Below are 22,628 nucleotides of genomic sequence, written 5' to 3' on the forward strand. Positions count from 1 at the left end.
GTTGAATGCATGGCTTAGAGTAGAGTATTTATATCCTTTGGCTCTGCTATTTTTTTACTTAAGTGAAAGACCTGAGTACTTTTTCCACCTTTGATTAATCACCCTGAGAGTGAGCTCAGGGTGAAAGGTTCTCAAGTTCACTTTAATCCTTATTTTGAAAACTCAAACACACCGGAAATGAAGCTGTTCTGCTGCTAGCTTGATGCTAACCTGACAGACGCAGCAGTGACTGGTCTGTATTTCTCAGTACTTCATCTGGTTCATGAGCTAACGTCAACCTTTACTCTCTGACAACAACCGCAGAAGAATCGCCTGGGTGTTCTCAGTAAAGTAAACCACTATTTCTTTATTTAAGCAGACGTTAGATAACGCCACGTCTCATCTAGCGTTAGCTAATAGCTGGTGACGTTACTTATATTTGCAAAATGTTACAGAAGCATTAAGAATGCACTCTACTGGATATTTTGTGACACCTTCGCTTACTTGCTTTGTTAATTGTTTAAATTTGATTGTGTTTTTTTTTTTTTTTTTACCTTTACGTTATATGAAGAATTAAATTACGTCAAAACCTAATTCAGTTCTGTGCAGTAATGCTGTTCCCCGTCGTGATTGTAACGTTCTAAGTAGAACCTTTATGCAGATGCTGTCACATTGTGCCCTGTTTTTGTCTCTTTTTATATATATATATATATATGCCCCAAAAACTACGCTATATATATATATATATAGATATATATATAGCGTAGTTTTTGGGGCATTTGCTTCCGCGTTTGTTTAGCAGCAATCCCCTCATGTATTACAATAACTTCCCTGCTGGGCGTGTCCTCTCCCGACAGGCATGGCCGTGTTTGAGAGCTGCTCTGTGCTTTTGGAGCTGAAAACTTTGCCCTTCAAGGAGAAGAAGAAGCTGAAGTCGGCAGTGACAGAGAATGGAGGCCACATTTCCTTTGTGGTCAACAAACAGGTCAGAGGATGTGATCACTGTCCCAGCACCAGGCTAGACCGGTATCCCCCTGTTTGCAGAGATGTCAGGCTGGTGAAGGTCTTCTATTGAAGACTCAATATCCCTCTCGAAGATATGCTTAATTTAGATGCAGCTTGCATGGTTATACTGCATATCATCCTCATCATCTGCCAGTTGGATATGAACTTGCTTTGTGATTTCTGCCTACATTTCCCACAGTGCTCTCTGATAGTGACCAGTGATGTGTCCGACCTGAGCTCCAACAGGCTGCGCAGCATCCAAAAATACCAGACGCCCGTGGTCGGGGTGGATTATGTGTACAGCTGTCTGGAGAGGGGAATCCTTCTGCCCGTGGATGAATACAAGCTGGATACTTCCTCTTCTTTTTCACCTCCTCTTCCTCTCTCCCCGCCGAGGCAAAGTCCTCTCACACATCAAGGTACTGTCCTTAGAGGCAGTAAATGTTTCCAAACAGCACATAGATATCGACAAATACTCAGCGAATGTTACATGCAACAAATAACATTATGTACACTGAAAACACACCGTTGTCACCTTCATCACGTCCATGTGAATTCAAAAAGTAAAACACGTATAGTCTACAGTATGCATATGAACGCTGTGTAATGTGGAAATGTTTTACTGGAATTTGCTCATGTCAAGTTGGGAATGAGTTCAGGATAGAAATGAAAATTCAACATTGACTTATAAGTCATGTTTGTTGATAGATGTATATTTTGCCTCTGACTGGCAGTGAGTTATTTAATGCAAAGTGATTTAATTAAAAAATATAGGTCTCCTGTAATAACACATTTTACATCTCATTTGTTTGCAGTAAATAGAAGAAGAATTGGCTTGTAAGCATAAGTAGCAATGGCTGCTACGGTTGAATAGGCAAAGAAAATGCCAATGCTGGAGGGGGCTATGTAAATCAGAATTTGATTGGCCCCTGCATATGACCCTCTGGATGCAGCTTTATTGATCCCTGCTGGACAATTATGTGTTGTCACTGCAGCAGTAAATTGAAGGATCATGGTGGTGAAGGCCACAGCACCCCCAACCCTAGCAGACTCTGCTGTGTGGGTTTGTACACTGTTTATGCAGTCAGAGATGTGGGAATGTGGAATGCTAATCACTCACTTTGTGTGTACTGTCTCAGCCATGTACAGAGGGCGGGCAAACTAAATCCGAACCAGGACTCCAAGCACAGCGACTCCTGATTCCTCCCAGCCATTGCCTTTTGTTTTTGCACAGACAGTCAAGAGTTTCTTGTCACGTAGTCGCTGGTTCACTTTGATATACGGACGTTCTGATTAAAACCACAGTTTAGACTCAGTCAGCAGGTTGAACCAGATACTGCAGGAGTCTTAACGTCTGATAAAGGGTGTGTTTGCTCATTGGGTGTGTGAAGTACTGTACTGTGTTACACATTCTGGTTTTCTTTAGAGCTAATCCAAACCTGTAGAAGTGTTGCGTAATGAGCGCTTTGTGAAGCGCGTTTGTAGGAATCCATATGTCACCCTAGCTTACATAGCCTGTGTGCACTCAGGTTTAAATGCACACCAGTTTGAATGCCTTTATTGCAGGACATGTGACGTGAGGTTGGGTGTGTCTTTAATGTGTCTTGTGCGTTGTAGTGTCCAAAGTGCCAACGAGCAAAGCAGTTGCTGAGCCGCCCAAAGGCCCAGCCGAGCCTCGGAGGGCAGAGACTCCGGAGAGGAGCGGAAACGTCCTGGGAAAGTTCAGGTGTGAACAACGATCCTCCTCATGTTAGCCTGGACATGCACAGTAGTGTGTTATATCACATTTGTGATGGAGGAGACAATGACAAACAATCAAATCTCATTAATTGTTTGGCATAGTTACAATAAACAGGAGAGGCCTTTGTCAAGAGTATAACACTCCCAGTTCAGGAAAGTAATGCTGCTTGCCCAGATTTGTTTTTGTCTTGTTTTCTCTCCTTTAGCATTCTCCTGCTCCTTCACTCAAAGACTTAAAGGTCTTAAAGTACTAAAGACAGTAGCTTTTGCACACTCACAAGCAGGGCACGCTTTGACAACTGAGGGTGCAGCCCACCGTAAGAGTGATTTGCAGACAAAATGTAATGTTACACACACACATACCTTTGTCACGTGGTGGTAGAAACAACTGGAGAAAACAAACCAAGTCAACATTTAGTTTTCATAAACATTTCTGCAAAAAAATGTTTATATTAAACAATTAACATCTTTTAAATGTCTTTTTTTTTTTTAAATCACTTTTTGTTGTCAATCTTTCAATTTCACAGAATCTATACTGAAACTGATTCTGATCTTCCAACGTATCTGGATCATTTTCAAGTGGCCAAGTATGCGATCTTTGAAAAGGTAAAGCGATTTATTTTTAGCTCACTACTACTGCTATTACAGTGCAGTACTCGAATTACTATTATTAATAATATACATTTCTCTCCAGATAAACAGCAACACTTGGTGTGTGCTGGAGCTGCAGAGTGTCAGAGGAGAGGAAGGACGGCAGTACCGTGTGGTCAGGTACTGGAAGGACGATGTAGGAGCCAAGGTATGAAGTATTTTGTATGTTACTGCTTATACTGCATGTCAGCTCACAGATTACCACATCATTATCCTGCGTGTGTGTGTATTTTTCTGGCCTGTGTGTGTAAATAAAATTTGAAAAAAAAGAAGAAAATAACAGAGTGAACAAAATGAATTTCAAGGAGATTAATAAAGCAGTTCTTCTTCAAAAACTCACATATTAAAGGGATAATTGCTAAACCTTGTATTGATCTACCTTTATGACCTCTTTGTAATATCCTCTGCTTTGTGTCTTAAAGCATGCTGCTATTATATTAAGCTGTAAGAGTAAACTGAAGTTCAAAGATATTGTGGAATTGTAAGGGTTTTTGTTTTTCGATTTGTATACCGAAATAGAACAAGTATTCAGAGTTTCCTCCTCATCAGTTTGAAAGACACCCTTTAGACCATCATAGGACACATAGGTCATCAATTTTTAACCCCATCAGTAAGTGAGTAGAAGAATAACTTGCACTTTGGAAAAACTTGAAAACACATTCCTGTGTTTGTGCTAACAGAAGGCGGCGGTGAGGGACATGCTGGTGTTTCTGTCCACCTCAGAGGAAGCTCTGGAGGTGTACAAGGCCCTGAGAGAGACCCTGCAGGCTACTGGTCTGCAGCTGAGGAGCAGCATCCCTCCACAGGCCCGGGGCCTGGGCTCCGCCCCCCTCCAGCAGGTCCGACACACTCACTGCACATTGCTTAAACAGTTCACACATTTTGCTGACAGTCTCATCCAAAGCAAGAAAAATAGAGCTGCAGGCAATTATGAGAAGGGTACCACACTGTAACAAAGCATGCAGTTCCGTGGTTTGCTGCAAGGCATTGTGGGCATTGTTGTTGCTGGCATAGCTGCGTGATTTTGTCATCGCATTACGTGTTCAAGTAGCTGTATTTTCTTACAGTGTCAGCATGTGGTGGATATTCTTAAAGTAAACTTTCCTGCCAACCTGTAGTTTTTCAGTATGATGTAAAAGTAATCCTGTCAATATGAGTCTATTTAAGGTTAATAGTGATACATTATATAATATGATAATAGTCAGTAGTAAAAAAAACACATAATAATACAAATTATAATAATACATGACACTACATAATTGTCTTGTAGTTTACATACTGCATTGACATTGTAGTAGCCTGATAAGCATCACATACTAGATCGCTAGCTGTAAACATAACCCATCACAATACACGAGACTGCCAGTGTGCCAGAGAGCTGGGTCTTGCAATAAAATGCATTAAAGACACTACCCTTTGTATATGGTATATGGTATGTTCTTCACACACTGACAAAGGTATTTCTGATACACATCAACAGTATCTTAATTAGTAGGATTTTGAAGCTAGACTTATTATGATATCCGAGGCCTGAGGAGTCACTGCTGTTGGACTTATGTGTAGCTGATTTTCACGTGTCTTGTATTGACTGGCAGCTGCTGCTGGAGGAGAAGCTGAACACAGGAAGCTTATCGCAGGAAGTGGGCGTATTTGTGGAGCTGCTGTGGACCGAGGCCCTGGGCCGCCTCGGCAGCATCCTCAGAGTACCGATCGACAAGCTCAGCCTCAACGATGTAAGGTTTTCTCTGTGGATTGTTCTGTAGAATCTCAGTCTGCTGTCAAACTACTGAAAGCAACATCGGCGGCCCCATCAGCCCCATTATTGGGCAGTATACAGTTAGTATGTAGAATGGTGTGTCTGATAAACTCTGATACATACTCTTAAACACACAACCCTTAGGGCTGGCACTTTAAATAAGATTAAAATCAGTCATCCGGTTGTTTGTTTCACCTTCCATGAAAGACTGTCTAATCATTAGAATTATGCTTTCCCTCGTGGCCTTGTTTGTGTGTGTGTGTGTGTGTGTGTGTAGGTGAGCAGGGCGGAGGGCTTGTTGCTTCAGGTGCAGAGGAAGCTGAGGGAGGCAAATCAAACTGAGGCGGCGTCTCTCCTGGGTGAGGTTTACACCCTGCTGCCGCACAGAGCTCCCCACTTACCTGCCAACGCCAAGCTCCTCTCTCAGAAACTGGACCTCTGTCAGGTATCACAGAACATACGCACATATGCACCAACACGTGGACACGAACGCATGTACAAAGACCGATGCACATACACAGACAATCGTGTTTTGAAAGGTCCATCGTGTGAGCTGCGTCCTAAATCCACGCTGCACTAAACCTCAGCAGGTTTTGAGTCCGTTGTCTGATTAAAAGTGACAAAATTAAGAAAACTCAAAAGTTACAGTCAGTATGCATGCTAAACAAACGCTGCAGTCCATTCAAGGAAATCAAGGAGTTGCTCGCAGCTTTAAAACATTCAACCAAATTGTGGATGACAGTACGCTGAAAAGAACCGCCGCATGCCTCCAGTTTATCCTGATAAAGAGCTTTTTTTCTCCCAGGCCTTCTCCAAGTAGCTAGCTAATCTAAATGTTTCATATGTGAGCAACCAACTCAGTCTTTGTGCATCATACTTTTTTTCAATATCAATATCTGTTTTTATCTTACTAAACAAAGTATTGGGCAGTATACAGTTAGTATGTAGAATGGTGTGTCTGATAAACTCTGATACATACTCTTAAACACACAACCCTTAGGGCTGGCACTTTAAATAAGATTAAAATCGGATATTTTTCACTATTGTACACTACCACATTGTTTTTAGTGATTGAGTGCCTGAAAATTGGGCTTCTAAAGCCATTTAGTTCTTCAATGTTTGACGTTTTTCGTCAACAGAGAATTTATGCACATTAACATTTGAAATATTTAAATGTGTTCATTTAACTTATTGTATGATAATTCATACCTAGTATCTAATTAGTCTTTTGTTTTCAATTCTAGTGTCTAGCACAGTAACACTCTTTTAGCGTTTGACCACAGAACATGGACAGATGATACATGCATTGTATGATTGTGTATGTATTGTCTGAGCCCCCACATACACCCTGAAACATTAGCTCCCAACCACAGACCCAAGTCACTGCTGTCCCCCGTGCATAGCCAGGCTAACATGAACGTGATCATTTCTTCCTGTCAAGTTAATCAGAGATGTTCTGAACGTGAGCGAGATGACTCTGAGAAGCCCCATGCCTTCCTGCCTGGGGAAGTACCGCTCTCTGAGATGCAGCATTGAGACTGTTCCCCCCAGCGGCTCCGAGTTTCAGGCTGTCAGCGCTCTGCTGCAGGACAGGTATCACCTCAGCAAGGCTTGTATGTCTGATATTCTGCAGGGAAGCAGAAAGAAGTTTAATTAGCCTTTCCTCTTCTCAAGACGTAGAAAATACATGTAGCACATTGTTCACTAAAGGCTTTATATAAAGTAACATTCAAATGAACTGCAATAGAGAGAAATGGTTGTAAACAGTAGTGAGTAGTTATGGAGTATTTTGCGTGTGTGTGTGTGTGTTTTAAACCTCCATGTTTCCGTCTGTGCTTTGCAGCAAGGTGCAGATCCAACAGGTTCTGCGTGTCAGCAGAATGGTGGACCTCCAGACGTTTAAGAGTGAGTTGGGGAACATTAAGCCCCTCCTCCATTCCTCCAGCCCCAGCAACTTTGTAGGAGTCCTGTCTCGGTGAGATCACACACACACACAGAATACTAGTATTTTCATGATAAAAGTGTGTCATCGTTTATAAAATAATTGGACATTTTTATATATATGTAGATATCAGATATATTTTATACATCTGTATTATCATTTATCTAATAATATCTGTATTTTTTACATATTGTATGTACATTTATGTTGTAAAAATGGACCTATTTCTCTTTGCCTGAAACACAGTGGGATGGCACTGAATAGGAGCCTCCCACTTTAACTAACTGAGCGTCCTGAGATTCAGCTAATCTGTCAAAGTGAAACTGTTCTTTTCATCTGAGATGAAAATTGCTTGCTCTTAAACTCGCTTTTTGAATTTCAAAAGCCAGAGTGTCTGCAGTATAGGGAATACACCACCAGAGGAACATAATATATTCTTTTGGTTTCATTTTTTTTTTTCCCCGGGTCATCGGCTGTAAGTTTGATTACGTGCAGTTTTCTGGACATCACCCTTCAGGGTTTTCAAGCAGTAACCCTCTAGTGCTGTTTGGAGCTCTGTAGTTCTTCACTTCTTGACATGTACACAATTTTATTTAGTTAATCAATATTTTGCATAGTAATTCTGTGTCTTTTTTCTATTCATGCATATATTACACAGTGATGTGATATATGTGACGTTATAGTAGTGCTGACAGCCTGACAGGTAAACTATAGTGCAGGTCTACATCTTCAACTGAACAATTACACTTTTACTTTTATTTTGTAACTGAGTGTTTTCTCTCTCTCTGTAGTGGTCTGCTGCTGCCCCGTGTTGGAGTGGAGCATCATGGGATAGAGAGAACAGACGTCGGCAATCTGGGCAGCGGAATCTACTTCAGTGATGCCGTTAGGTTAGTAGAAAATCTGAAATTGACAAGGTTTATTCCATAAAACAATTTCAATTTGTTTTGACATGCAATACCATCTTCCATACAAAAATGCATCCACTTACGTGAGACATATGACTTGAACCCAGGCGGCAACAACACAGTTATTTTTAGTAAGAGTGTCTTTTGTCCTCCGCCCACAGCACCAGTTTGAAATACTCCAAGCCCAGCGTGACAGACGGCTCTCGGCTGCTTTTGGTGTGTGATGTGGCCTTGGGACGGTGCAGGGATGTCCACAAGAGAGACCTCACACTGACCCAGGCTCCTGAGGGACACCACAGCGTGCGCGGGGTTCGCCACACCCGCCACACTCCCTCTGAGTTTGCGGTAGGAGTGTTTGAGCGTGAATGTTAGATAGACGGATGCACATACCTCTAAATGAAGCGTCCCTAATCTGATCTTCATTCCTGATATGGGACACAGATCAGTTGTTTATCATGACAACGTGAACCCATCAAATTGATCTACATCTAAGATTTTCAATTCTGATTTGGACCACTTGCCATGTGGCATGCCGCCGTGTAAACACAAAGTTAAACGTCACTAAAAACTGGAATCGAAATATTTGTGTTCAGGTAAAATATATTTTTTTAGTTTTTCTTGTTCTTGAAGATTGTGTTGCAGTTTATCAAAACAAACTTTATACTTAACTTTACGTATTAGTTTTCATACCTAAATTGCTAGTGACTGTGAAAACTGTCTTGCGTCTCCTCTGAAGGCAGCAGGTGTTATCACTACTGTCACACTTGAATATGGAGATAGTGACTTCGCTCAGCCCTAACATCTAATCGTGTGCACTCTAACAAGTATATTTATACTTGTGCTCCAGGATGATGAGTACGTGGTGTACAGTCCTGATCAGGTGAAACTGAAGTATGTGGTTCAGTTCAGCATCGAGGGAGACCAACTGAAGGACTTCAGTCCTGCCATCAACGCCTCAGCTGAGCCGGGTCTGCCCTCTTCTGACCAAGGTGAGCGCCAGACACCTTTATTTACCTTTTAATATTTCAGTGTATAGTTCTCCTAAGGGTCAGCAGTTTAACATGGAAATCTGATGTTGTTACACACCTTAGTGTTCGTGGCAATTGCTATGTTTTCTTTTCAGTTGAGGAATGACACGATTGAAAAAAATCTCTTCGGCTCTTAAAGCCATTTTTAAACCACTTCGATAAACTCAAAATTGTGTTGTTACCCAAAATACCGTATTCTCCAGTCCACTCAGCGTTAAGTGTGGAGTACTTTACTTCAGAGCAGGTTTGTGTTTTATCAGTGAGAATTACTTCAGTAATATAGACTCAGATTTTATTTTCAAATTCATTTAATGACATACTTTTAAATGCACTTGTGATTTGTTAAACTTCACTTAGATATTTTTTCATGAGATGTCCTCTATTGTTGTGATTGCAATGCAAGCAAACAAGTATTTTGTGTGTGTGTGTGTGTGTGTGTGTGTGTGTGTGTGTGTGTGTGTGTAGCGCTTGTTTCGGAGGATGACGGAGTTGAAAGCGTTAAAAACCCACTGGAGGATGTGACTGCTGGACTGTTGGACAGCTCTGGTCAGCAGCTCCCTCTGCAGGCTGTTCACGTGAAGTGCAAACTGATGGATCTGCTCTCTCAGGTGGAAAAAAAAAAAAACCCACCAGCTCATTCGTTGTTTCCATTGTGATCTGATGGCTCACTTGATTCAACCTCCAAATATGCATCAGACTACTAGATGACTGCTGGGTTTACATAATGACAGTATATGTATCTCATCTGTCCTCTTTTAGGTCATCATTTTCCAAAAATACACCAATCTGAGCTCTGTGCCCATTGAGGCCAAGTATGTCTTCCCGTTGGATGATTCTGCAGCAGTGTGTGGATTTGAAGCTTTCATCAATGGGAAACATGTGGTGGGACAGGTAACCTAACTCAACTTCTCTCATCACAGATTTCTTTTTTAGTTTTGCCTCCAGTTACCATATTTCTTTATTATATTATTTCTTTATGATTTCTCTTTATTCTCAGCACTTTGCTGACATTATATTGTAAATGACACAAAGGAAAATGAAAACGTTCAGTTTGATATTCTCATGAAAGTAAAAAGTTGGCGGCATTTGGAGTTTGCATCCATTTGGTCACAGATGTGCAGAAGTACAGTACAACAGTGATACCGTAAGTAGCCTCTCATTCTCTTGTACACATTGTGAGCAACCGTTGACAGGCTGCTCTCTTCTGATCGACTGCTCTTTGATTGGACACTGTAGATTCTGAGGCAGTCGTTGTATTGTGCCGTGCAGCAAACCTCACCCACCAGTACAACACAAAGGATAAAACCAATGTAACCTTGTTTTTCATGTCTGTTTGGATCTCAGGTGAAGGAGAAAGAGAAGGCTCGCAAGGAGTACAAGCAGGCTATTGAGAAAGGCCACGGAGCCTACCTCATGGACCAGGACGCCCCCGTATGTCCACACTCCGCACTCCACCAAACACATATCAAGTCTAGTTACCGCCAATCCTGAAATATTAGACTGATCAATCAGTATATCAGAATATTTTATAACCCTTGTTCACATCATAAATCATTAAATCAATACGTAAAAGTGTTTTTCTCGTTTTTGTATTCCATAAAATGTTTTTCTTTCAGCAATGTCCCTCAATGTTGCTTACCATAGAAACACAGGACTCTCCCGGATAATATAACGATCATATAGATTTACATTAGGACGCCATAGTTGTTGAAGTCAACCAAAGTTGACCCCAAAATTAAAAGTGAACTGATTTTAAGCTGCAGATTATAAAATGTTCTCAAAAGCATAATCGTTAGCTTCCACCCGCAAATCAGTGATTGGATTTTTCTTTTCTTTTTTTTTTACTTCTGAAACCAGGGGTGCCTGAAATAGTTCCTCCCACTTTGCAACTCTATTTCTACGCTGGTTGTGATGTCATTTTTGTGCTCACCGCAGGATGTGTTCACCATCAGTGTGGGCAATCTGCCGCCCGGTGCGACTGTCCTCATTAAGGTCACCTTTGTGTCCGAGCTGATCGTCAGGGACGGGAGTATTCTCTTCTCCCTGCCTGGGAGTGTGGCCCCGTGGCAGGAGAGTGCAGCGCTCAACCAGACCACACAAGTAAGGAGAGCCTGGACGGGAGGCCTAACACACACTACATGAAAATCCTCAAAGTAGCAGTTCTGACTCTGCAGGTTGTCAAAAAGTGTATTTGCATCACTTTGATTTCTTTCATTTCGCATGAACCGTTCATCGCAGGAGAAATTATAAACTGAGACCAAGTGTTGCTCGTTTTGTTTATTTGTTTATTTGTTTTGCAGCATTAGACTTGTGTCTTTCTATCTTGGCTAGTGCTAGACTGTCCCCACCTGCTTTCGTATGGAGTCGATGATGTTTGGATGTCATAGTATGTGAGGGGCTCAGCATTGAAAGTAAAATGACTGTTAATGTTCTCGTCTGTGTTTGTGTATGTTTTCCATTGGTCGACAGGTCACCGTGGAGAAGGTGTGTGTGACTGACGAGGCAGCAAGTACGAGGTGAGCTTATGTTGTGTTATTATGTGTTTTTGACTATTTTAATTATTTGTGTTCAACTGTTTAAATCTGACTCCGTCCTCAGTGCTGAATGTAGTGTTGACGAAAGAATCATTTGTCATGTAGCAAGTAAAACATTTGTATAGGAAAGTGTTCTTCCTTCCCTACATAGTTTATTTTTATAATGCACACTTCAGTGTGTGCAGCTGGAGGCTGTATTCAGTGTGTTGCTTCTTTCCCTCAGAGAGTTCAGCCTGGACATGTCAGTTGAGATGCCCTATGAGATCTCCAGCCTGAAGTGCACCACTCACGAAGTCAAGATTAAGGTCATTTGGGTGTTTTCACATCTTATTAATCATATATTTTGAATTATGCAGTTATTGTGACATGGTTGTCAGTTTTCTCCTCTGTCTCACCGGGTTCCTACAGAAGTAAAGCAAGTCTTGCAATGAAAAAAGTAGTTTTTTTTGGTTTGGAAATGAATAAAAAATGTAGAAAGTCTACCAATGTATGCCATTTATATCTATATATATCTATATCTATATCTATATATATATCTATATATATATCTATATATATATAGATATATATATATATATAAAGTCTATCAGTCTTTTCATGTCAAAATACTAAAGATCTGCTTGTTATAGCTGCAATAGAATATTCCTGCTTTTCTGTCTTCTCTTTATATCAGAAGTTGATTCCTTTTTTTATTTATTTATTTCTATATTTTTGTTTGCTGCTTAGGTGGCGTGAATAATTTCAAGTCTACAGTTTGAGTTATGGCATTTTATGAGGCAGATTTGTCATCGGTCCATGCTTGATAGTTTAATCTGTTAAAAAGGTCATCATCACTTGCAAACCTCGTCCATTCATGTTTGTCCTTTTTCCTTTTCTGTGTGTGTGTGTGTGTGTGTGTGTGTGTGTGTGTGTGATCCCATAGAGAACAGACTGTAAGGCGGTGGTGAGCGTGCTGCCAGGAGAGGTCATGGGTCCAGAAGGTTTCCAGCTGTCAGTCACTCTGTCTGAGGTCCACCTGCCCAGGATGTGGGTGGAGAAACACCCTGACAAGGACAGCCAGGTCTGTCTGTCTTCCTCTCCGTCTCTCACTTTGCGTTACTTCTCTTTTTAACCATCTCTCACTCTCTCCTCCAGGCCTGCATGTTGGTTTTCTATCCAGACTTTGACGTCAACTCCAGTTCAGCATCCGATGAAGTCGTCCTGTTGCTGGACACGTCCGAGTCCATGAAGGGAGAGCCTCTCCGCATGGCCCAGAGAATTGCCCTGCAGGTCCTCAAAACCCTCGACCGAAAACTCAGACTCAATGTCATTTTCTTTGGCACAGGTCAGTTGTTATTCTTTTAAGTTTTGGTGTAAATTGAGATAAAAACCTGAAAAGGACAAGAGGAAGTACAAGTTGGCAGACAAAGTAAAAACTGTCTCATCATTAAAGAGGAAGCTAAAACTGATGAAGGCAGATAGTGAAAGGAATTCATTCGCCTGCATTGAATAAAAAACATTAAAAAAGAAAATAATTAAAAAACTGAAGAAAATCCTCAGTTTTATGGAGTAAAACCACATGACCCTCTCCATAAATAAAGGAATTAAACCGGCACTTCTTTGGTTTTGGTGATCTGGTATGCACTCTTACATGTCCTTCATCTCACATGAGCTGAGTATCATATACGCCTTGTGATATTAAGATTGTTCCCACCAGTCAAAGGGAACGGTATCTGTAGACGTTCCGCTATGTTAAGACGACTCTCCTTTTACATGAAAGTTTCCTCTTAATCACCCAAACTCTGTTTATAGCTTAAACTTGTTCAATCAGTTTCTCATCCTACCGAACATTTTGCAACAGTAACTAATGACTACAGTAGTCATTTTCCTGACTTGCACCGTGTATTTGTCTGTCAGATCACACGGAAACTTTTCCGACAGCGCAGCCGCTTGTTGAAGCTCGTCAGGCAGCCGAGAGCGTCATTAAGGTGAGTTCTGACTGGCAGATTCTTTCATACTGCAGTTCAACCTGGAAGCCATCGTTAGAAAGAATATTGAGTTATGTTGCTGCGGAGCTCTGACGTGAAGCAAGCACATATTGTTTTTAAAATCCAAATTAGAGGCCTGCAGATGCTTTATTATATTCTGTGGTTATTTCCATCGATTAATATGATTAACCTAGTACTAAAGTTCAACTGTATAACAAGCTATAAATTACATCTTAAACTATTAACTGTATCAGACTTAAGTTAATATATAGTAATGTCAACTCAACAGCACAAAAGTCGCTACTACTGTGTTGCTGTAGGCGATTTAAAAGTGTGCTCCTCTGCCTCCTGTCAGCGCTTCTCTCCAGTAGGGGGCAGCACTGAGCTGTGGCGGCCCCTGCGAGCGCTCAGCCTGCTGCCTCCGTCCCGCGGCGTCAGGAACCTGCTGCTGCTGTCGGACGGCCACATCCAGAACGCAGAGCTCACCCTGCAGCTGCTCAGAGACAACGCTCAGCACAGCCGCCTCTTCACCTGCGGCCTCAGGTCTGAGCAAGCGTCCTTTTCGCTGATTATTTATGTCGATGAGTACTATGTTACGACAGTCGACGACAAAATCTACAGACAGACACCTTTTTAAAAGGTGACTGAAAAGATGCAGACAGGTTATTAGGTTGGTTCTTCGTATCCAGCATTTGTCTACAGTACAGTAGCAGCTTCCATGCTCAGCACACTGAGCTTCTTTCTGATTACAGACATTTTAAAGGTGTGTGTTTCTGTTTCTTTGTCGTTTCAGCCCGACAGCCAATCGGCACATGCTGAGAGCCCTGGCCCAGGCAGGAGGCGGAGCCTTCGAGTTCTTCGACACAAAAACCAAACACAACTGGGCAGAGAAGGTGAGACCGACTAATCACAGATGATCATACAGCGTATTCTGATTTTATCTTTCTGCTATTAATTATAGTGTGAAGTGACAGGAATGAAACTGCTTTTAGGATTGGTCACAATTTTGTGGTTTTCATTTTTTCATAATTTTTCATGCACTCGTTAATGAATTATGTTGGGGGGGAAAAAAAACAACAAAAAAAAACACGTGCAGCTCCCAAGAGGATCTTTCCAATCCTAATGTATTTCTGATGCCATAAAATGTCACAAATACACTTTCACGTAGAATGAAATAACCTCTGTTGATTCATCTGTTCACCTTTTTGCTTTGTCTGCCTTGGCTGCAGGTGGCGTGTCAGGTGAAGCGTATGGCGTCTCCTGGCTGCAGTTCAGTGTCAGTGAAGTGGCAGCAGTTCAACCCAACAGCGCCCCCTCCTGTGCAAGCCCCCAAGCAGCTCCATGCTCTGTTCAATGACTGTCACACCCTGGTTTACGGCTTTGTGCCGCACTGCACTCAGGTACGCAGTTATATACATGACTGCAAAGTGAATTGCAGCTAAACTGCATTTTTTTGCTTGCACATATTTTTATATTTTTGTGGGTGTGTGTATTATTATAAATCTCAGTTAGGGCTAATTTTTTTTATCATTAATCAGTTTTTATTGATTTTTTTTTTCCAATCACAATTTCCCAGAGCTCAAGGTGATATCTTCAAATTGCTTGTTTAATAATAATACTATAAAACACATTAAAGCAGCAAATCCTTAAGAATCTGTAAACCAGCAAATATTTGGCATTTTTCCTTGTTAAAAGAAAAGATTGTTGCTCCATACAGGCCGCCCTCCATGGAGACCTGAGTGGTCAGGAGCTCAAAACCATGGTGTCAACCAGCGAGCTGCAGAAGACCAGGGGCACAGTAAGAACTCACACATTCACACTCTGTGATGCGGGTTGACGGTGACTGTCATTATCATGAGCCGATGATAATTGATATGTGTGTTCAGTTCCTTCACAAGCTCACAGCAAGGGCCCTCATCAGGGATTATGAAGACGGAAGCCTGGACACAGATGAAGCTGAGCACGAGGTGTGTTTGTGTCGTCGAGTGAGACCCAGAAGCAACCCACCTCGGTTTAGGCGCCCAGTCCGAGCTCCACATGTTTAACATGGATTCTTTATTTTTTTTTGCTTTTCCAGGGGAAGAAAGCAGAGTTGAAGCACTTCATCATCGGGTTAAGCAAAGAGTTCTCCATCCTGTCTCAGTTCACCAGCTTTGTGGCCATCGAGGAAAGGGTTTGTGCAGTTTTCAGCCTTTTTCACATTTACACTGTTGCGTTATTCACTGCCATGGACAACCCGCCCACCCGCCCACTCACTGTACACCCTGGATTTGAAGGTTTTGTAACATCATGTCTTGTAGCTCCCAACCAAACCAAACTTATCTACCTTGATTCAGGACTCGGAACAAACAGAGGAGGGCTTCACAGACATCCCCAAGTTGATCGCAGAGGAAGATGTGGACTTCCTCCCCTACATCAGCTGGATTTCTCCTCATAGCAGTGAAGAAGATAGTGAAGAGGAAGAGGAGGAAGAGGGGGAAGAAGGTTCCGAAGACATGAGTTTTGTTCTGCGGGTAATGTCACACTGTGTGTAGTGTAATCAGGGGGAAGGAAATAGCACATTTACTTGTTGTGATTCACTAATTGCCGCTTTTATGAGCTGCATTTGTCTCTGTTGTAGAAAGAGCTTTGTGCGGAAGACGAGCGCGCAGAAGACTCCTCAATCTCTCCACCGTATTCACCCACAGTTAGTCCCTTCACACACAAACAGCAGCTGCACATTTGGTATTTTGGGGGTGCGACAAATGTATTTTTTAGATAAAGAGGCTATTTTTAACGCATGGATAGTGTGAAAAATAAATAAATAACACTTAATAGTTTCACCAATCAGAAACTAGCATCACATATTCTTGTGTGGCATAACACACATGTTGTTGTCAAAGCAGGACATTGCACCCTGCTCCATTCATTTGCTGTGGTAAGTTAATGTTGATGTATATAGATATTAATAATTCGAGCTCAATTCTTCCGGCATGTGCTTCACACAAAATGCAGCAGAGGCCGAAGCTTCCTTAGGACTTACAGTTAAACTGTGAGGTCATGTAACATTACAAACAGTTTGCTTGATAGAACTGATCCAAAAACTGATTTTCGTGTGAACTACAATGAACTTGTAGTGGTTGGTCGTTTAGTGGTTTTTAATTTGTGAGCAAAGAATAGGTTCTGACTGTTTTCTTTATTTCTCTCCTTTTGTAGAGTGGCTCTCACTCATGTATTGCACAATCTCTGGAATATCAGACGACCAGTCGAAAAGCCATTGCTGAAGGAGAGGCTAGAGGACGGAGGTGGGCCAGGAAGTCCGTAGTAGAGGAGCTTGAAGGGATGGAGTTTTCTTCTACAGGAGAGGGATTTGGCCCGATTGACACGAACATGGATGTTTCCCGTGGTCCTCCTTCTCCCCTATATCCTCTGTGCCAGTCTTCACTTGACTTGTCACTTGTGTCTGAATTGCAACCCAAATTTTTTGCCTCTGCAGCCCCTCCACCTCCACTTCCACCTCCTTTCAATTATCCTCTGGACCTTTCATTTGACCCTCCTCCCCCCCCCCCTCCTCCTCCTTGTCCTCGCTCAGTTCCTGTGCTTAAAGCTACAAAAAAATCTCTCCATGTGCATATGCCAACCAGAAAGTCAGCGCAGGCACTAAAGAGTTCGGGGAAGTTATGGACACCAACTTTAGGGGGACCATTGTCAGCAGCTCGTGATCAATCCTCTTCTCCTATACCTCCCATATGCAGAAGCAGTTTGGGAACTGTAAGGAGTTCTTTAGTGACGCCGCTGAGTGCTGCTGAGTCTATGACTGACTTTGACACAGCTGACACAGCAGCAACCACAGCAGCAACCACAAGCTTCTCTTTTGGTGGGAGAAGTGAACAGAGTTTACAAGTTCAGCAACAGGCGATCTTAAGTTTCACTGGCTTCAAAGTTGGAGAGAGAATCCTATCTGCCTCAGGTCTAACTCCTTTTTCGGGATTGGTCGAAGATCAAAGCATTTCTTCTGGGGTAATAGTATCCAATGCTTTAGCGATGCCTCAGTTACCGGCTGAGTCTCGTGGCATAGAAATGAGTTCCTCTGACTCTATGAAATTCATGTCTTACACAGCTGGACCTCCAGGTGATCAGACTGAATATCCATCATTACCTATAGGAAGGGCAGTATCTTCAGTCCCAGAGATCCCAGCTTACATGAGTGTATTTGGAACCCCAAGCTCGTATTTGTTGGGGAGCAGTGAAGTACAACAACATTCAGGTTTTGGTTTCAGTGGCTCTGAATTTCTCGGGACAACACTGCCTCAAGTCCAACCCGTTAATCAGGATCATCCAATAGAAGATGGCACTCCAAGTCCAGTTGATGCACCAATATTTCATGGGCAAAGGAAATCTAAAAACTTCATTAAGCCAAGCTCATTGAGAGTGCCTGAAGCAGGCATTCAAACAACAGGTTTTTCTTTTGGGGCAAGACTGGCTCAGAGTTACCCTACACCTGATGGAGGTGTACCTCAGTTTGTTTACAGGGGTTTGACTCGAACAGGTAGTCAAGGTGGCTCTCCACTGGACCTAGAACGACCAGAAAGTTGGAAGCCCCCTCATCCTCTGTCTTCACCATTTCGTCGACCCTTTGAGTGAGTCCAGATTTTCTTTCGATATGCTTCAACTCAGGAAACCCTGATAAGAATTCTTGTGAAACTATTGTTGTTGCCAAACTGCTTTACTTATTTTATAATGGTGCCGAGACTTGATTAAAATGTTGTTTATGTTCCTGGATGTATGTGTTTTTGATTGACAACCGCTGTCAACCCAACGTCATTGTCAGTGTTCACTAAGAGTGTCCTGCTGTGATCATGTTGTTTCAGGAGAAAGTCAGCAGGTCCTGAAGCGCAGAAGCTCAGATGGACAAAGATCTTCCAGATGCAGCATTCAGTAAGATATGATCAAACTTCATTGGGTCTACTTGAATGTTGCCACTGATGAAACTAAAAAACATAAATAATGGCTGCATTTCATTCAGGTGTGGCAGATGTTGTGTTTGTTGGCTACTTACTGGTGTGCCTAAAACCAACCTTTGCTTTTCCTGCAGAACTTTAGAAGAGAGGTTTAGCAATTCTGATCCTTTGATATTTTTGTTGTAGGACATATTGCTTTACGTAAAAGATATGACTGGGGTATTGATGTTTTGGTGGCATAAGTTCTTATCACTTTGCACAGGAAATTTAGACATTGTCTGTGTGTTGTAGGAGGGCTGCTGGGAGTTAAGCACAGAACTGGGTGATTTCATAAACGTCGATGTGGATCTCTTTGCCAACGTGTTCCTGAAGAGCAAGGGCATCCATTCTCTAGGTGAGAACTCTCAGAGCCTCTTTCAGGCCTTCGGAGTGGCCAATTCTAACATCTGACTGGGTCGAGAAGATAAGGATTATACAGTGAGGACTCAAATATTCACATCATTCACTGAAGTTAAAGTACCATAATGTAAAATGGCTCCATTACAAGTTATGTAACGTTTTACGCACTTGTAAGCAAATACAAGCATTACATGTTTCCAAGTACATTGCGTGGTCATGTAAACAGTATTTAAATGGCCTACATTTACAAAGAGCAGGTTGGTCTGAATACTGTTCGTGTGGATCACATTGAGCCTTCAGGTGAACATCTCTGATCTCTATTCATGCAGATTCTGTTTTTAGATCATTAAGATGAGTTGAAAGATGACATGCTGCTCTGCAGGTGGAGAAAATGATCAAACCTCTTTTTCCTTCTAAACATTTTTTTTTTAAATAGAAAAACTTAGATGAAATTTACAAACATGGTGGAAAACATTGTCAGCAAGTAAGGGAGTAAAGGAAGTGGTCGTATCCACCAAATCACAAGCAACATTTCCCCCCGGAATTACCTAGCCATGCAGGTAGTTCTGATTTTATTTGTCCGGGTTTTGAGATATCCACCAGTAAGACGTCCGCTGCCACCCCAATGCAATGGAGGTAAATGGATTCTTTTTGTGGTGCTCCTTAAAAAATACAGCATCAATGTCTCTTTCCACAATGTCCTGTCATTTTCATTGGAAACGTCTGTACTAGTGAATCTGCTCAGTTTTCCTCACTATGGCTTGTCCTTAATAACTGGTACAGATATCTAAGCCAGGATTTGAGCTTTAGTTCTCACCACTTCCCGCCAATGTTAAAAAGGCATGCGTGCGTGTGTGTGTGTGTGTGTGGTGTAGGTGTGAAGGCCCACGCAGACATCCTGAAGCTGGTGGCGACTCTTCTGGTTCTGCAGCTGATGAGGGTGGAGAAGCTGGAGGAAGGCAAACTGCTCCGGACCCTCTTCTGCCTGGACGACACGTCTCAGCCCAGGTCTGTCCAGAGCCACACAAATCGACACGAAGACAGTGAGATACACATCATCTGAGTCTAAACTTGAAGGCACAGCACGTACTGCAACCAAAATACATGTTCAAAACATGTCGGTTAGAACCCGCAGTAGATATGAAAAGTCATTCAAAAACAAAAGATACGATCCATTCTGAATCGGGCATAAAGGCTTTCTTTGTCAGAAGAGGAACTCATCTGTAAGAGGAAGCAGTCCATAGGCGTATGACCTAAAGAGCACTTCTTAAATTCATACATGCCTGGTTTCATCCATTGTTCTGAGTTTCAGAATTTAATGTAATTTTCTACGCTGGATGATTTTGTGAGCCAAGCTGTCACCTCTTTTGTTAACGGCTGACTTTTTCTTCCAGGCCTGAGCGGTGGGAGGAGGTGAAGAGGGCGGTGGACTGGGTTTGCTGGGCCGACCGGGAGTACCCGTGCGTCTACAGCCGGCTGGAGTTTGGTTTGAGCTGGGAATCCTCCACCCGCCAGCTGCTGGGCTACGAAGGCCTCCCTCCCTTCTCACCTCTCAGTGGTCTGAAACTGCAGAGGACAGCTGCCCCTCTACCGGTCCTCTGAGCAGGCCAGCGTGGCCGAGGGAGCATGAAGAGAAGATAGTGATGGGATGAGGTTATCTTTTAGATTTATTTGTACATATATGCATGCATTTCTTTGCCTTATGTAAAGCACAACTGTGTTTACATCCTCTTCAATAACCAGAAACAGTTGGTTTTCTGCAGTAACCTGATTTCTTAAACTTCATGTATACGAGAATCATCGGGGCAGGTGATTCCAGATTTCTCCTGGAGAAACTAATACAACAGCCTCTGGAAGTCTAAATAAGCCTCCACTGAACACGCTGTCGGCCCTCTGACACACACACACACACACACACACACAGGAAGTAGTGTCTTGTGTCATTACTACAGTGAAAGGGATTCAGTAGTATTTCCAAAAGCAGGTCGGAGTGTTTCTCTGAGTATCCTGGTTTCTTTAGTGCATGTAAATATACTCTGTGTTTGAAAGTTACTAAACCAATGAACCTGCCTTACGTATACGACTGCCTTTCAGCACCTCTGGTTACTCCATTGTAGAACATAAGGTTAGAAAGAACAAAGAATAAACACACTTAAAGGGAGTAAATGTAGAATGGAAACACTGTTTACTGCAGTAAAGGTGTGTAATTTACTTCAAGTAGGTAAAAGTACTCATTATGCAGAAAAAATGTTCCTTGTCAGTGTTTTACTATCATATCTGATGTTTCTGGATTAATGTGTATGTTGCATTTTACTGCTTTAGGCTTGAGCTAATTTATATACTGTTGGGTAGTTTAATGCATCGTATGGACAGGAAAGGTATGAAGCATTTTAATCTGAAAAGTAACACAACACAGCACAGTACGGCTGTCAGACAAATAAAGTTGCATAAAATGGAAAAAGTAAAGCAGAAGTATTGGAATTTGTACTTAAGTACAGTCCTTGAATAAATGTACTTGTTTATAGGTGGTGATTTAGAGGACATGCATCATGTTGAATCCACACAATCGCTCTCTGTCACTACATCAAGATTTAGCTCAAGGAACTTTTTGGAACTTTTGTTTTTAAGATAGGAAGGCTTCTTTACTGCTTCTCAAGTGTTTTGAAGTGATGAAGTGATGAAATGATGCGCTCCTTCACTTTGGTGATCGGCAGTTTTCTTTGGAATGACAATTACAAAAAGGTAATTACACACTTCAGATTTGCACTATTAGGTAGTTGGCTTTAACGAGTGTCGCCTTGTTCTGTGTCATGGTGGTAGTTGGTATTGTTTGTGTGTGTGTGTGTAATCATGAACAGGATTAAAATCTTTTAAAATGTTCTTGGAGTGCCTTAATATCTCTTCTTGTGTTTATCATCATTTTGAATAAATTCTGCAGGTGGGAGGTTCAGTGTTTTGCTCAGAAACACTCTTTGTCTCCTGATTCAAAGATTATTTCCCTTTTCACAACACTGTCTTATTAACCCTGTCAGGAAGACACCTCTACAGGATCAGTGAACTGTCAATATCATTATAGCTCATGGCTCAGACAGTCGATGTCGCTCTATTTTTAGAGCTCTATTTTTTCTATTTTTACAACATTCACTCCAGAGGCTCTGAGAGGTGTGAGCAGTCAGGGGAACCTAATGCCTGCACCAAACTGCCCGTACCAATCCATCTAATAGTCGTCAAGAAAGCACTCAACTAAAACTTTAAACCTCGTGTTTGTTAACAAAAGTCAAATTTCAATTGGTTTAAAAGCATGCCAACTGTGACTTGAAAGTTGTTTTTCTGATTTTACGCTGTGCTGCTCCGCTCTGCTCGTCTGTAGGACTGCTCCCTGCGCAGTCTGTAGAAATATTCTGTAATAAAATGTCGGTTTGGGGCAAACATTTCATTTTCCCTGACTGACAGAAGTCATCCGTGGGATCACGTGAATATCTTTGAAGATACAACTAATGGTTCAAAAATGGTTTTCAAAAAAAAATGTGTCTTTCATTCTCATTTAACTCTCAGCAAGAAAGCACTGCTATTTTATTGAATTGTCTTTGTTGGATCTTTCCAACACAGACCAAATTGCAGTGGCGTTTGAAAGGTTACATTTGACTCAATACTTGCATTTTATGGTGAATTGAATATGAGAATACGATTAAAAGTAATATGACAAGTGATACTTTCATTTTATCTCAACAGGCCTCTCTGTTGAGTTCTTATTGAGTCACTCCTGTTTGATGGTCACG

At 41.9% G+C, this 22,628-nt stretch overlaps 1 protein-coding gene across 1 annotated transcript; it reads left to right on the forward strand.

Moving 5' to 3' along the window:
* The first annotated feature begins 266 nt into the window (after positions 1-266).
* parp4 (poly (ADP-ribose) polymerase family, member 4) lies at positions 267-21,729 on the forward strand. Its single transcript, XM_070914774.1, has 36 exons — positions 267-325; positions 837-964; positions 1,184-1,403; positions 2,602-2,710; positions 3,252-3,330; positions 3,419-3,523; positions 4,056-4,214; positions 4,971-5,108; positions 5,409-5,576; positions 6,573-6,724; positions 6,975-7,106; positions 7,865-7,963; positions 8,143-8,326; positions 8,829-8,970; positions 9,475-9,617; positions 9,769-9,900; positions 10,354-10,440; positions 10,945-11,109; positions 11,479-11,525; positions 11,767-11,848; positions 12,466-12,603; positions 12,678-12,867; positions 13,440-13,510; positions 13,866-14,053; positions 14,304-14,403; positions 14,740-14,910; positions 15,228-15,308; positions 15,397-15,477; positions 15,588-15,683; positions 15,847-16,023; positions 16,131-16,196; positions 16,706-18,129; positions 18,361-18,427; positions 18,742-18,844; positions 19,725-19,857; positions 20,244-21,729. Exons 2-36 carry the CDS (start codon positions 839-841, stop codon positions 20,449-20,451), a joined length of 5,763 nt encoding a protein of 1,920 aa, XP_070770875.1. The 5' UTR covers positions 267-325; positions 837-838; the 3' UTR covers positions 20,452-21,729.
* Positions 21,730-22,628: the final 899 nt, after the last annotated feature.

This window comes from Enoplosus armatus, chromosome 11, assembly GCF_043641665.1.
Source record: "Enoplosus armatus isolate fEnoArm2 chromosome 11, fEnoArm2.hap1, whole genome shotgun sequence".
In the NCBI taxonomy this organism is placed as follows: Eukaryota; Metazoa; Chordata; class Actinopteri; order Centrarchiformes; family Enoplosidae; genus Enoplosus; species Enoplosus armatus.